The 15,900-nt window shown below is 40.2% G+C and overlaps 1 protein-coding gene across 1 annotated transcript in view; it reads left to right on the top strand.

The window, feature by feature from the left end:
- Positions 1-13,799, top strand: part of sec63 (SEC63 homolog, protein translocation regulator) — a 100,583-nt gene extending 86,784 nt beyond the window's left edge. The window contains exons 18-21 of the mRNA XM_068027160.1: positions 2,956-3,057; positions 8,023-8,121; positions 8,864-8,968; positions 12,777-13,799. Coding sequence (XP_067883261.1) covers positions 2,956-3,057; positions 8,023-8,121; positions 8,864-8,968; positions 12,777-12,914 — 444 coding nt within the window. The 3' untranslated portion in view covers positions 12,915-13,799. The remainder of the gene's footprint in view (positions 1-2,955; positions 3,058-8,022; positions 8,122-8,863; positions 8,969-12,776) is intronic.
- The last annotated feature ends 2,101 nt before the right edge of the window (positions 13,800-15,900 follow it).

Raw genomic sequence — 15,900 nt, 5'->3', positions numbered from 1 at the left:
TGTGGATGATCCAATTGAGCTCTTTAAAATGATAAAAGGATTCAATGAGGTGGATACAAATAAATAATTTCCTCTGTAAAATGGGCGAGTCAGTTGTAGCTCTTGTTCAGCTCCTGGTGGATATTAAGAACTGGTAAAGTCTCAGTTATTAAGTTTCCTGTTTAATTGGTTAGGGAATAATTTGTGTTGTGGGAAGAAGTAGATGGGGAGCTTTCTAGATACTTTGCAGCGTAGCTTTTAATTTAATGTTCTGGAATCACTAAAAGCAACAAATTAGATGTAGTTGATTTGATGCAAGTGCAAATTCTTCTTGTACTTTTTGTTTGTTTCTGTACCCCTTTGGGACACTCATAAAATGATGCTGATTTTGTTGTGTTAATTGGCTTTGGGAGATTTGTGTATATTGTGCTTTTTTTTTTAGATTTGTGTTATTTTTACTATAAGTAATCATTAAAGAAAGCTTGTGTAAAAACAAATTCACCTACCCTATCTTTAGTAATTCAAGTTAGCAACTGTAAAAATGTAGATTACTAAAAGCCATACGATTTGCAAGTATAAACAGGCCTGTAATTTGACCATTGTTTGATATGGGTTTACAGAGATTGTGTCTACAATCTGTTCTGAATTTGTGTTGGTTCTGAGTTCTAAGCCATTTTCAAGACATTTGTCATTGCCATCTGTATTAAAATCCTTTTTTAATTTTTTTGCCACATTCACTTCAAAAGAGAAAAATTGTAACTTCAGAAGTTTTGCAGGAGATAATCGGCAGCTCTGGTCTCACTGTCAGTACTACTTCAGTGGTCATTCGGAAATGCTGAAGTAAGGTATTAATTTATTCATTTGGACTGATGGTTCAGCTAGAGTCATTGTTTGGAGAAAAAAACATTTATTTGAACTCCAGGGAAAATTAATAATGCAGCATAACTTTAATTTTCTAAAGGCAATTCAACCCCTCCCCCCTTCAAAATATATCTGAAATTCTAATTGTATAATTAAAAGGTCTTCTACCACTGAAGTAGCTTATAAGATGCATTCACATTCCCTAAATCAGCTTCTCATTATGCTAAACCTAGTCTGTAAATAGGATCCCTAGGCAAGCTGAAATTATCACTGCCAGGGAATCTTCCTTTACTTTTTTTCCAATCTTAGTCCTGACAGTGAAATTAGATCTGTATTTACCCTATAACTGCAGCAACAGGAAAAGTATTTTAAATTCTTTAAATTGGAAGGGAGAAAGGAAGTCGGTGCATTTTTTTTGCATTAAAAAGATAATTGATTTGTGGGATAAGTTATTTGGGATGGCCATTGAAATGAATGGTATGGATGCTTCCTGGAGGCAACAGGACATGTTTTTGGAGCAAGATTGGGAGGTTATAGTGAGGAGGCAAGTATGTGGGATAGGCCTCGAACAGGATCTGCTTGCTGGGCCTAATGGTTGTGTTCTGGTTCAAAACTTTTATTAAGCCTTGGTCAGAAGAGTGCTCTTGTTTCCTAAAGGCTCAGTTGGTAAAGCTGTGGAGATGCAAATCATCTCTGGTTTGATTGTTGGATCTAGTAGGAAAGTAGTAGGGTATAGTTGGTCTTGGTGCCCCTGGTTGAAAAAGGGGAATTAGCACCTGCTGGTCAGTGCCTATGTTGTGGATGAGGGTCAACTGTAGTATTACCTGTGTTTGAAAATCCTGCTGTCCAGATTCATAACTGAAGAGAGTCACTTGAGCGAGGTGGTAGAATGTGACTAGAACCAGAGCTGTATCCCAGTGAGGAGTTGATCCCTCCATGAGAGGAGAAATTTGGCACAAAAACCCAAAATTCACTTGAATATATTGATCTTTTAATATTTGATGTCCAAATTCTGCTTCCCATATATCCTGCATCAAGTCCCACTAGTCGGTCACAGCCATTCTTGCTAACTAGCATTGGCTCCCTGTCCCTCAACACCTCAAATTTCTGTTTTCCTTGGGTTCTCCTCCCTATACCTAATCTCCTCCTGTCCTACAGCCCCATCTCTCAATCTCTTCATTCCTCTGACTCCTGTCTGTTGTGAATTCTATCCCCTCCTGCCTACCATGAGCAGCAATGCCTTCAGCCACATTGATGTCACACTCCCTAAACTTTCTTGCCTCTCCAGCTTCCTCTCCAGACCAGGCTTTTGGTCCCTTCCAATGTTTGTCTCAGCATTTATTTTTCCATGTGCCTCTCTGAGGCACTTTTGTCATTATTCTACGTCAGCGACACTATATAAATGCAAGTTGTTTGTTTTGCTCATATGAGTAACATAAACTTTGACCCTGGAAAAGATCTGCAGGAAATGGTTATAAACAGAACCTCACACCCAACTTAGTGGTGAAGATTTCCTGTGTATAACTACATCTTTGCCTCTGGAAAAAAAGGCTAATGGCAGTGATCAAAATTGAAATGAATAGCAAATATTTATAGTAGTATGTTTTCTTTATTTCATTTGAGTGAATTGTTAATTTTTTAAGTTTTTATGAATAGATCATCAAAGGACTTGCCTTTGTGTATTAAAGTACCTTCAATGTCTTCCCTCTTCTCCCTCTAAATTTTCTTCTATCAAGCCAACATGGTAGCATAGTGCAAAGGAGCACCAACTAGCTGCATCTGAACACTGGAATGAAATTTTTAGTTCTTCCGATTCTCTGAATTTTTCATTTTAGCTATTTTGTTTTTGACTGAGTGGATGCCAGGCACATCTCCATTTCAGGTGTCTTCACTGACCTATATTTGTGACGTTGAGAGGCTAGGTCATCGTCTTGTTTGCAGCTGTTGCATAGGCTTAGAAGGGGAAAAAATAACCCAGGGGAGGAGAAGTGTGAAGTTTGTACGCTCATTTAAATGAAAGACCAATTTGGAATGATCCAAATTATGCATAAAATTCTACATATTATCTATGTTGGTGAAAACTATGATTTTAATGCATTCTTTCTTTTCAAATAGGAGTGGGAAGCACTGCAGCAAAGTATCCAAAGAAGAGAGCGGGCCCTACTTGAAACCAAATCGAAGATTACCCACCCAGTTCATACTCTATACTTTCCTGAGGTTAGTGGAAAGTATATTGAAGCATTGATCATCCTTATTGTGTATACTATTGACATGGAACACAAAGGTCCGAGTGTATCAGGCGTGTGTCCTCAGTACCTTGCTCTATGGCAGCGAGGCCTGGACAACGTATGTCAGCCAAGAGCGACGTCTCAATTCATTCCATCTTCGCTGCCTCCAAAGAATACTTGGCATCAGGTGGCAGGCCTGTATCTCTAACACACAAGTCCTCGAGGCAGCCAACATCCCCAGCTTATACACACTACTGAGTCGGCGGCGCTTGAGATGGCTTGGCCATGTGAGCCGCATGGAAGATGGCAGGATCCCCAAAGACACATTGTACAGCGAGCTCGCCACTGGTATCAGACTCACCGGCCGTCCATGTCTCCGCTTTAAAGACGTCTGCAAACGCGACATGAAATCCTGTGACATTGATCACAAGTCGTGGGAGTCAGTTGCCAGCGTCCGCCAGAGCTGGCGGGCAGCCATAAAGGCGGGGCTAAAGTGTGGCGAGTCGAAGAGACTTAGTAGTTGGCAGGAAAAAAGCCAGAGGCGCAAGGGGAGAGCCAACTGTGTAACAGCCCCGACAAACAAATTTCTCTGCAGCACCTGTGGAAGAGCCTGTCACTCTAGAATTGGCCTTTATAGCCACTCCAGGCGCTGCTTCACAAACCACTGACCACCTCCAGGCACTTATCCATTGTCTCTCGAGATAAGGAGGCCAAAAAGAAAAAAAGAAGAAAGAATTGGAATGCTGTGATCTGGCTGTACCATTTGAATACATACACTGAATACATTGAGTGGGGCTACTATGTCTTAATGCTAACTACCTTCACAGATGCAATCTTAAGTATATCATGCGGACAACTTTTTATTTGAACTTTACGTGGCTATTAGATCGGACAGTGAGGAGAGGTGGTGAATGCTAGAGGAGGTTGGGAAGAGTAGAGAGAAAGGTACTGCATCTGACCAGCGCTGGGAGGCAAAATAGCAAGACGAATAGCATCAATAATTTGCGGTGTCTTTAATGTACAAAAATACCCCTAGGCGGTTCACAGACAAAAGTTGATACCAAGCTAAGGAAGAAGATATTAAATGGGGTGACTAAATGCTTAGTCAAGTTAGGTTTAAAGGAGGAGAGAGATGCAGAGATGCAGAGAGGCTTAAGGATGAAATTTTAGATCTTGGGGCTTAGAAAGCTGAAGGCACAGCTGCCAGTGCTGTGGGATGCATAAGAGGCCAGGGTCGAAGGAATGAAGTTTTCCGAGGGTTGTAGAGCTGGAGTACGTTATAATTTAGACCAACCTAAATTCTAATGACCTGGTGAATACCTCTTTTGAATTGAGTCTCATTTATGGTGGTGCTGGATTAAAGTGCTTAATAAGGATGATCTTTAGTTGCAATCAGTAGTTGATTGGATTTTGGCCACTTTTAGATGGAGTGCAATTTTAGATGTCGAATATACATTAGAATTAGGTTCCACTCCTATCTGTTCCAAGTGCCATAAATACATATCCAGTGATGACTTGTCCCACCCCCGCATGACCACCTAGAATCATAGAATGATTACAGCACAGAAGGCGGCCATTTGGCTAGTCCCACTCTCACCATTTCCCTGTAGCAAATCTTTTCTCTTCGGATAATTATCCAATTCCCTTTTGAAAGCCACAGTTGAATCTGCCTCCACCACCCTCGCAGGCAGTGCATTCCAGATCCTGACTACTCGCTGCATAAAAATAAGTTTTTGCCAATCACCTTATATTGGTATCCTCTGGTTCTTGACCCTTCGGCCAATGGGAACTGTCTCTCCCAATTTGTTCAGACCCCTCATGATTTTGAACACCTGTATCAAATCTTTCAACCTTTTCTTTTGTAAGGAGAACAGCCCCAGCTTTGACAATCTATCCATATAAATGAAGTCGCATCCCCAGAACCATTCTCTTAAATCTTTTCCTCTCCAATGCCTTCCACATCCTTATTAAAGTGTGGTGTTCAGAATTGGACTCAGTGCCCCAATTGAGGCCGAGCCATTATTTTTATAAAAGTTCTTCATAACTTTCTTGCTTTTGTACTCGATACCTCTATTTATAAAACCCAAGATTCCCTATACCTTATTAATCTCTCTCTACCTGCCCTGCTACCTTCAACTGTATGTGCACATATACCCCCTGGTCCCTTGCCCTGCCGTTTCTTATTCTTTCTACCAAAATGTATCACTTCGCAATTCACTCCTCAGGAGGATTCCAAAATTCCATCATTGACATTCCCTTTTTCTCGGTTACACCTTGCTCCTTGATGACTTGCAGTCAGTTTCCACATGTTTGCTGACACTAGCTTTATTCCTTTAGCACCACCCTTAACTCTGCAGTCATCTGTAGTTTGTCAAACTACTTACCTAACATTAAATTATGGATAGGCCAGAAACTTCTCCAGTTGGACACTTGGAAAATTGAAGCCCTCTTACTTGGCTCATGCCGAAAACTCGCTTGCTTGCCATTGTCTCCGTTCCCTGTCCTGAGTTGATTTCTTGGATTTATAATCTGGTAGGCAACCTTGGTGTCCTGTTCAACTCTGAGCTGGTTTTCAAAGACAATTGATGACTAATGCACCTCATTTTTACCTCTGCAACATCTGTAATTGCTTCACTCTCATTGCTGCTGAAAGTTTTTTTTATGCTTTTGTGCATGCAGATTTGATTTTTCCCTGGTGTCTTTGCTAACCTCTGACCACCTACCAAAGTCCCAAGTCATCCTGAACTTAACCGCATGCATCCTGCTGTCTTTCCTCATCACCGGCCTCCTGTCCTCATCTCCTTCAGTGATTCTCAGTCAGTGTTTTCAAAATCCTTGTCTTAATTTACAAATCACTCCATGGCCTTATCTCATCCTAATTCTGCAAATTCATCAAGGCCTACTTACCAGCTTGTAACCTTTGACTCTCTAACCTTAACTTCATTTGTTTCCCGCCCTGCTCCCCATCCACCATTGATGCCAGAGCCTTCATTCATCTTGGTCTTACTTTCTGGAACTCCCTCCTTAAAATCCTACTTCTTACTACTTCTCTCTGCCTTTAAAATGCCTCAAATGATAACTGAAAACATTGCTGCAAAGATATCTCTAACTTCTCTACCATAGGAACATAGGAGCAGGAGTAGGCCATTGAGCCTGCCCCGCCATTCAATACGATCATAGCTGATCATTCTGTTTAATGCCTTTTTCCTACACTATCCTCATATCCCCTTATGCCATTTGTATTTAGAAATCTGTCAATCTCTGCTTTAAGCAAACTCAATAACTGAGCTTCCACAGCCATCTGGGGTAGAGCATTCCAAAGATTCACAGCCCTCTGAGTAAAGAAATTTCTCATCTCCGTCCTAAGTGGCTTCCCCCTTATTTTGAAATTGTGTCCCCTGGTTCTAGACTCACCAACCCGGGGAAACATCTTAGCTGCATCTACCCTGTCTATCCCTTTAAGTATTTCGTCGATTTCAATGAGATCACCTCTCATTCTTTGAAATTCTAGAGAATACAGGCCCAGTTTCCCCGTTCTCTCTTCATAGGACAGTCCCACCATCCCGGGAACAAGTCTGATGAACCTTCGTTGCACTCCCTCTATGGCAATAATATCCTCCCTAAGGTAAGGGGACCAAAACTGCACACAGTACTCCAGGTGTGATCTAACCAAAGTTCTGTACAATTGAAGCAAGACTTCACTGCTCCTGTACTCTCATCCTCTTGCGATAAAGGCTAACATACCATTAGCCTTCCTAATTGCTTGCTGCACCTGCATGTTAGCTTTCAGTGATCACTGTTGATCTAAAAAAAGACTTGAGGCATTCCCCACTGTGAAATTGCATCGAACCACTACATACAAGTATTAAACTTCTTCCAGGCAAAATTTCAAACATGGTTGTACATATTTAATTCTCTCTCCCTGCTTCCCTCAAGCAGCTTCTAGGTTTTGCCTCGCATACCCATCTTTCCCAGGGGTAGGAGGAGCTATGATTCCACCACTTGCATTTGTATAGCGCCTTTCATGACCATTGTACATCTCAAAGCGTTTTACAGCCAATGAAGTACTTTTGAAGTGTAATCACTGTTGTAATGTAGGAAATGCAGCAGCCAATTTTGCTTGCAGCAGGCTTTTACAAATAGTAATGTCATAATCATAGAATCATCGATTACAGCACAGAAGGAGACCATTTGGCCCATTGTGTCTGTGCCAGCTCTCTAGAAGAGCAGCTCAACCAATCCCACTCCTCCACCTTTTCCCCATAACCCAGCAAAATGTTTTGCTTCAGAGAATTATCCAATTCTCTTTTGAAGGCCTCAATTGACTCTGCCTCCACCACAGCATTCCAGATCCTAACCATGCACTGCATTACAAAAAGTTATTTCTCGTGTTGCCGTTGCTTCTTTTGCCCGTCACCAGATAATTTGTTTTTTGTGATGTTGATTGAGGGATAAATATTGGCCAGAGCACTGGGGATAACTCCCCTGCCCTTGTTCGAAATAGTGCCATGGGATCTTTTGCATCCACCTGAGAGGACAGATGAGGTTTCAAGTTAACATCTCATCCAGAAGATGGCACCTCTGACAGTGCAGCATTCCCTCAGTACTGCACTGGAGTGTCAGCTTTGATTTTTGTGTTCAAGTCCTGGAGTGGGACTTGAACCCATAACCTTCTGAATCAAGGCTAGAGTGCTAATGAAGGGATCTTTCTGAAACAACTCAAAACTCCCACAGTATGTGTGTTAATGTTGGGCACTGAGTATTTCTATGTCAAATATACTGAGAATAAATGCAAAGTAAAATGCAAACTCTGCCCGGACCTGATTTTGTGATTTGATTAAATTTAAGAGCGTCAGCATTTCTGTTTCACTGACATTGCAAACTTGAGAAGTTGTACTGTGGATCCCAATCCCAAGGAACTTCTGTTTTACAGTGAACTTTCTCTTTCTGACAGGAAAAACAAGAGTGGTGGTGGCTTTACATCGCAGACAGGAAAGAACACACGTTAATATCAATGCCATACCATGTATGTACTCTACAAGAAGAGGAGGAGGTAAACAGTTTAACTTTAAAACTTTGAAGCTGTTGAACACTTTTTAAAATAGTCACAAATTATGTGGGTCTCAATGGATTTCATAGTGATATTGACGCCAGATTTATAGAGGCTTGTTTTCATTGTGCTGTTCTAGTGTTTTTCTTTTCTAGATATGTGCAGCTCAGCATAAATTGTATGGAAGTAGCTGTCATCTAGAATAGTAGGAGATGCCTCAATTCATAGACAACTTTTAATTTCATTGTATTATGTTTGCTCTAATTTCATGACTTAAGGTGAAAATGGAGCTTGGAAGGAATGAGTGGGGAAGGTTCAGAACATGGGGTTTAGAAAGTTCCTTTTAAACATTCAAGTATGTCTGTGAAACTATGGCTTTACTTTGAAGCTCTGAAGCACAGAAGTCTGTCTCTGGAAAATATTAAAATTTTTAACAACATTTTGTGGGATCCTTTATAGCTGCACAAAGTGGATTTATTTTATTTAATGAGCTGATCTCTCTTTAATGTTGTGGAAAGTGTTAATTGGTTCCATTGAATTAAAAACTGTAGTACAATCAATTACTTTGATTTTGAACATTTATAGCTTTATACTACACCTGATTTGGCTATTAAAGATGAAAATCGGTATATATAAATATAGAACGTTAAATGTGGATAATTAAGTCCTTAAAAAAAAAAGTTCATTTTCGTTTACAGCTAATGATTCTTGAGAGTTTTTTAAGCTTGTTTCATTTTTCTCCCAGATTGAATTGAAATTCTCTGCACCATATAAACCTGGCAATTATCAATACTCTGTGATCCTGCGGTCCGATTCTTACATGGGTTTAGATCTAATCAGGCCATTAAAGGTAAAAAGAAAATCTTTTCTGTGTTCTTGCCTTTCTGTAGCTGCTTGGCTATGTGACAGTAGACCATTTCTGTATGGCTTCCAGTGCATGTTCTACTTACATTAACTCTAATGGAATTGAGCAGTCAATGGATGAAATGGACTGAATAGTCCAGGCTTTGCTAACTCTTAATTTCTGGATTGTGTTGCAATAGCCATAACACAAAAATAAGCGGAAGTTCTGTCTTGCCAGAGATGTGACAAGTTTGCACCTTGATGCATTTTCTTGTGAGTGGGAATCAGCAGCAGTGGAAGCATCTGCCTCATTGTAATATTAATTTGAGAGTGTGTTGGTCCTGAATGCCAATTCCACCTCTTTGGCATGAATACTAGACAAAATGCAAGTTTGAAATGAGAGGCCAGGGTTGGTGGATGGCAAGTTTACTGGAGAGGATATATAGTAATATAAAGCTGAGGTATTTTCAATATGCCTGCAGACACTTTTTTTGTTTGCTGTTTTGCTGTAGGCACTTGTGTAGTCATACCAATCGATTATTTTCTTCCAACACCACTGCTTGCAGAAATGGGTTTCTTAATGGCAGTCCCCTATCTGATATATTTGGAAGAGGCATGCCAGACTGCATAAAGCAGCTCTGTGTTCACCCACTGGTATCCACACAGCCACATATGCAAACAGGTACTCAGGCCTCAACTGTGGCTGACAGAAAACCCCTATTTACAGCCAGTAGCACTGCATCAGAGACAAGCCAGGGTGAATGACCCAAATTGCCATGTGATCAGCTGATCAGATGCTAATATCTGTTTCTGCAGGCCATGGCATGTTGGTCTTTATTGCAAGGGGATTGGAGTACAAGAATAAGGAAGTCTTGCTACACTTGTAACTGATGACCATGATTAACAGTCTTCCGGGTGTCTGGGTCAGCAGAGAGCCTGAGCCATCTGTAGCTACCATGCAGCTTACAGCAGTGACCAAAATGTTCAACTGTGGCCTGAAATTGGTTACATGTCCTCGCAATCATGCAGGACTGGTGCCACAGAGACTACAGTTACTCACAACTAGTTCTGGCAGCCGTCAGAGAGGGCCGGGTCTTGGGCTGCTCCATCACTTGTCTGCAGACTCATAGCTACACCTTGGGTTTCCTTTCGATTCAATTTTGGCTGTGTTTACTTGAGTCTGTACAAATTCAGTCTTGAACATAAGAAATAGGAGCAGGAGTAGACCATGTGGCCCCTCAAGCATAATTGGCCATTCAGTATGATCAGGGATGATCTGCCTCAATTCCACTTTCCCCCCTGCTCCCCATATCCCTTGATTTCCTGAGTCCAAAAATCTATCTATCCAGCCTTGAATATACTCAATGATGGAGCATCCACAACCCTCTGGGTTAGAGAATGTCAAAGATTGACAAACCTCTCAGTGAAATTTCTCCTCATCTCAGTCCTAAATTATCGATCCTTTATCTTGAGACTGTGCCCCTGTTTTCTAGATTCCCCAACCAGGGGAAGCAACCTCTGTCTACCCTGTCAAGCCCATTCAGAATCTTGTACTTTTCAGTGAGATCACCTCTCATTTTTCTAAACTCCAGAGAGCGTAGGCCCAATTTACTCAACTCCTTATTATAGGATAGACCCCTCATCCCAGGAACCAATCTAGTGAACGTTGGCTGAACTGTTTCCAAGGCAAGTATATCCTTAGATATGGAGATCAAAACTGTGCACAGTGCTACAGGTGTGGTATCATCAAAGCTACAACTGTAGCAAGACTTCCTTATTTTTGTACTCCAATTCCCTTGCAATAAAGGCCAACATGCCATCTGTCTTCCTACTTGCTTTGCTGTATCTGGATGCTAACATTCTGTCTTCCTATCCAAAGGTTGGATTGAGATGCCTTCTGAGAGTGGAGTCTGACAGAACTTTTGTCTCCCTGTTGTGACACTCACCTTTAATTGGCCCAATTCTTTTAAATTTTGCTTGTGCACAATTTTCTGCTCACACCATTAGACTGCTCCTACGCCCCATCCAAATCTGCACTTAACTATGCTAATGAGCTGTTCACGCAAAATTGGGTGTAAACCAATAGCCATTCTTGCATTTTCCCAGTGATTATGAATATTGAGGAAAAAAATTCTACATTAAAGATAGGAAAGGTTTTAAATCAACCAGGAACAAGGAAGTTCAGAAGATCTTAATGGTATTGCATGAATATGGGAAGATTTCAGGGGTGGGGGTGGGAGAGAGAGATTGGAATCTAAAAATGAGAGGAATCATTTATTTGATGGCAGGGTTTTCTTTTTGAATCCTATCTTGAAGTGGATACATTTCTTTAGATACAGGAGATATAGTTTAGAACATACCTGGGGTTTATAGAGTTATCAGTTGTTGAGGGGAAAAGAAGTTTTCAGCATGGAAGTGGAGTTTAAACTTCCGAGAGCCAGCTTTAGCAGTGAAGGAGGTCCAGATGAGGTTAGAGGAGGTAAGACCAACACTGTTGATAGATGAAGGACTTAAGGGTGGCTTAGTAAAGGACTTTACTAAGCAGTAAATACAGAAAATGTTGGAAATACTCAACAGGTCTGGCAGCTTCCCCTGGCTGAGGAATCTAGAAAACGGGGGCAGTCTCCAGATAAGGGATCGATAATTTAGGACTGAGATGAGGAGAAATTTCACTGAGAGGTTTGTCAATCTTTGACATTCTCTACCCCAGAGGGTTGTGGATGCTCCATCATTGAGTATATTCAAGGCTGGATAGATAGATTTTTGGTCTCAGGAAATCAAGGGATATGGGGAGCAGGGGGGAAAGTGGAATTGAGGCAGTTCATCCCTGATCATACTGAATGGCCAATTATGCTCGAGAGGCCACATGGTCTACTCCTTCTATTCTTATGTTCAAGACTGAAGTTGTACAGACTTGAGTAAAAACAGTCAAAATTGAATCGAAAGGAAACCCAAGGTGTAGCTATGAGTCTGCAGACAAGTGATGGAGCAGCCCAAGACCTGAGAGAGAGGAACAGAGTTAACGTTTCAGGTTTTTGACCTTTCGTCAGAAGCTAGATAGGATTAGTTATTTGAATGACAAGAGGCTATCATTTATAATTTTTTGAGATATGAAGAAACTGCCTTTAAAGAATTGAAAGAAGTAGGATTTTAGCTGTCCCTTGAACGAATAGGAGGAGAATGGGGTACTGAGTCAGTCAGTGCACTGCAAAAAAAAAAGTTAAGATATGGAATCTAAAAGAATTTGATTCACATCATATAATATGCCAGTCATCGCTTCAGACCTTCATCTGTAACACTGAAGCACTGTTTGACAGTCTCAACAACAAAGTAAAAGGTTTCCATATTTCCCCCCCTCCTACATGTTTTCAGTTATTAACACTTGCAGAATGCAGTCAGTTTTATGTTTCTTCCAGAGTGAAGCAATAAAGGTCCAGCAATTTGAGTATATTCAGAAGGTTAATTAGTAACCTCAAAATTGCGAAGTGAGGCATCTGAGAATTTCAGTTGGAAATTGTAATGTGACATGCTGGGAAATATTTTTCTTTAAATTAGGAAATACCTGAAAATTTTATTATTTGCCTGAGAGGAGGGAGTCAAAATGGCAATGTCATTGTATTCGTCAAAGGAGGTGAAAATCTCCAAGGGAATTGAAGGCAGACTTAACCTCGAATCTGCTGAAATCCTACTTTCAGTTTAAGGTTACTTATTCTCTAAAAATTGTTCTTACAGTTAGGGAATTATTTCTGTATTTGTAGCGCTTTGTATTGTTTAATGAGTTTTAATTGCATGATTTTGTTCATCTTTCTATTCAGTTTGAAGTCCAAGAGGCGAAGCAAGTACCAGAAACTCATCCACAGTGGGATATTCCAGAGACGGAAGAGGAGGAGGAGGATCAGGAAGACAGTGAGGGAATTGAGGATAGCGAAGAAGAGGAAGAAGATAACGATTAAAGCTATTAACAGACTACTTTTTCAACAACTACCACAATGGAAACAAATGTTGCACACAGTTCCAACAACTGCTATTCTGATTAACGTAACCATGTACAAGAAATAAAATGGGGGAAGAAAAGGAACATGGTATCTGGTCAGTGTCAGTAATTTCAGCAATTGGCTGTGCAGTTTTTGAAAATGTGACTGACATGTACAAGCACAGGGGTTCAGTTGTCTGACACAGCGACATGCCACCTTTTATGAGAGTGCCCTAATGCCACTTAAACCATGTGTGGAAAATGGGGGAAATTATTGGTTTCAAAATCATTTGTTTTTTTTTCCATTTCTTCCCCCCTCAAGTAAATTATGAATGGATTTTTCACTACAAAACAAAAAGCACCTCAGAGCCAAGTTGGATCCTGTACTAAACTAATGCCTCTGGAAATGCATTGGGACCATGTTTTGAAGTTTTTATTCAGTGTTCAACCACAGGGTCAGGATAAACTGATGGATGATTGACTTTATTGCAATTGTTAACAGACCTAAAGCGTTTCAACTTTAGTTAGTATGAATTAGCAAGAACTTTTAATCAATAAACTATCATTTAATTCATTGGTCAGATTGGAGGGAAAAAAATCTGTTGTATACATTTCTGCTACTTTTGTTTACATGAAATTATAAATGGGAAATATATCCGTCTATATTCTTTGTATTTAAAATAGTTGCAAATAAAATGGCAAACGTTTTTAAAATGTAAATTGTTATTTTGTAGTTTTGTCCAGCAGAAAGTGATCTACAATGATGAACTATCACGCACAGGTGAACTGTATGCCATCCAAATGTGCAGAGGACTAATAAAATCAAAAGAATTGCTATGCTAATAAACCTGTTTGAAATAGTGTCCATTACAGTTTTGTTGCTTTCTGTCCATTTTGTGTACAATTTTTGCAATGTTCCATTTGCACTATTCCATATTTATTGATCCTGATTACCTTCATTGAAGTATCAGAATAAGAGTTGTGCTGATTGGTCGTGAGATCCAAGCTGTAAGCTTATTTGGCTTGTCATTGAATCAGCCAGTCTTTTGGTGACAGTTGGAAGGGGGAGAAGTAGAGTAGTGATGAGATATTGTATATCACTATATTACATTGATCCTTTTATGAAGTCCTCAATTTTAGTCCATTTCTTACCCGCTTTCTGATACTGTGTTCCTCTTCCCTGGTCCTGCATTTCCTAGCCCCCACACCCAAAATAAAACACACCAACACCAGTCCCTACTTTGCTCAGATAGTGGAATATGGGGAACAGGGAGATGGTGCAGCTGGATAGCTATGAAATTTAAAAAGGAGATGAGCAGTTTTTGGTGACAAAAAATTGGGAGATTGAGGGGATATAATATGTTTTAAAAATGTTGACACCAACCAAATGGGTTGCATTGCTCTTCTGGTCCTGGTATTCTTACCTATAATTGGTCAGAAAAATGGCTTTCATTATATGAAGGGAGTAGGTGTGGCCAGTTTCCAGACCTGCAGTACTGAGACAGTTGCAAGGTGATGTACAACTGTGATAATGTGGAACCATAGAACTTTACAGCACAGAAGGAGGTCATTTGAGATGTGTGCCTGTCTCGGCTTTCTGAAAGAGGTAGCCACTTTGTCCCATTTCCCTGCTCTTTCCCATGCCTTTTAAGATGGTTCTTATTTATGTATTTCCATTTTAAAAGCTGTTGTGCATTTTCCTTCCAGCACTTTTTCTGTCTTGGCATTCCATTTTCTAATAACCTATATGTTTTTTTAAAAAAAAACAATTTTAATCTCTCCCTTTGTTCTTCTGACCTTAAAATCATTCCCAGCCTCAATGACCAGCAGAAGTAGTTTTTCTCTCCATTATTAAATCTCAATTTTGAACAACTTTATCAGATCTCTGTTATAACGCAAAGAGTTCAGTTTCCAGTGTTCCTACTTTTAAATGAAAACCTGACATCTTGTACTGTAACCTAGGATTTACGCCCACCCTTGCTGTGGGAAAGTTCATTTCTATTCTCCCCTGCAGCTTAGCTAATATTTGAAAGTTCATTATGTGAAGTGTAGGAGCAAGCCCATTGAGCTACCACCTTGACCCAGTGCGCATTTGCCTCATTGCACCTACTTTTTCAAGTCATGCTTTATCAAAAATAGCCATAAGTTTTTATTTTTGGCAGACCAGCATTTATTGCCCATCCCCAATTGCCCTTGACCTGAGTGGCTTGCTCGGCCATTTCAGAGGGCGGTTAAGAGTCAACACATTGCTGTGGGTCTGGAGTTACAGCAGGCCAGACCAGGTAAGGATGACACATTTCCCCGCCTAAAGGGCATTAATGAACCAGATGGGTTTTTACAACAATTGATAGTTTCAGGACACAATTTCTGAGACTAGCTTTCAAATCCAGATTTTTTGTTTATTGATTAATTGAATTCAAATTACACCAGCTGCCATGGTGGAATTTGAACCCTTATCCCCAGGGCGTTAGCCTGGGCTTCTTAATTACTAATCCAGTGATGTTATCACTATGCCACTGTATCCCAGCTACTGAAACAAACTTTTAAATGTTTTGGTTTTAAGTGCTGAGCAAATGATGAATCTATTTGGGATGGGGGGGAAAAGCATAATTGGCTTCATTTAGTGTACAATGACTTTTGGCTAAACTTGTATTCAGTGTTCAACCATAGGATCAGGATAAACTGACGGATGATTCATTTTACTGCCTAACTGGCCTAAAGAGTTTGAACTTGAGTTAAATCAAAACTGCATTATATATCTGTGTTCAATGAAGTTCAATTACTATAGTTATCACCAAAATAATCTATGTGGGGCTGTGTAGGGTAAATTTAGGACAGATTTCAGGAAATATTTGTTTATGCAATGGATTAGGACAGGAATGAAGGTTGAGGCCTGGAGTCATTTTGAACAAAGCTACACAGGAAAACAGTAGGGTTAGTATTTTCCAGAGCACGAGAAAAACAAA

Source organism: Heterodontus francisci, chromosome 3 (assembly GCF_036365525.1).
Source record: "Heterodontus francisci isolate sHetFra1 chromosome 3, sHetFra1.hap1, whole genome shotgun sequence".
Classification (NCBI taxonomy): Eukaryota; Metazoa; Chordata; class Chondrichthyes; order Heterodontiformes; family Heterodontidae; genus Heterodontus; species Heterodontus francisci.
Note: the sequence above shows the minus strand (reverse complement) of the source record. Positions and strands in the feature narration are given on the sequence as shown.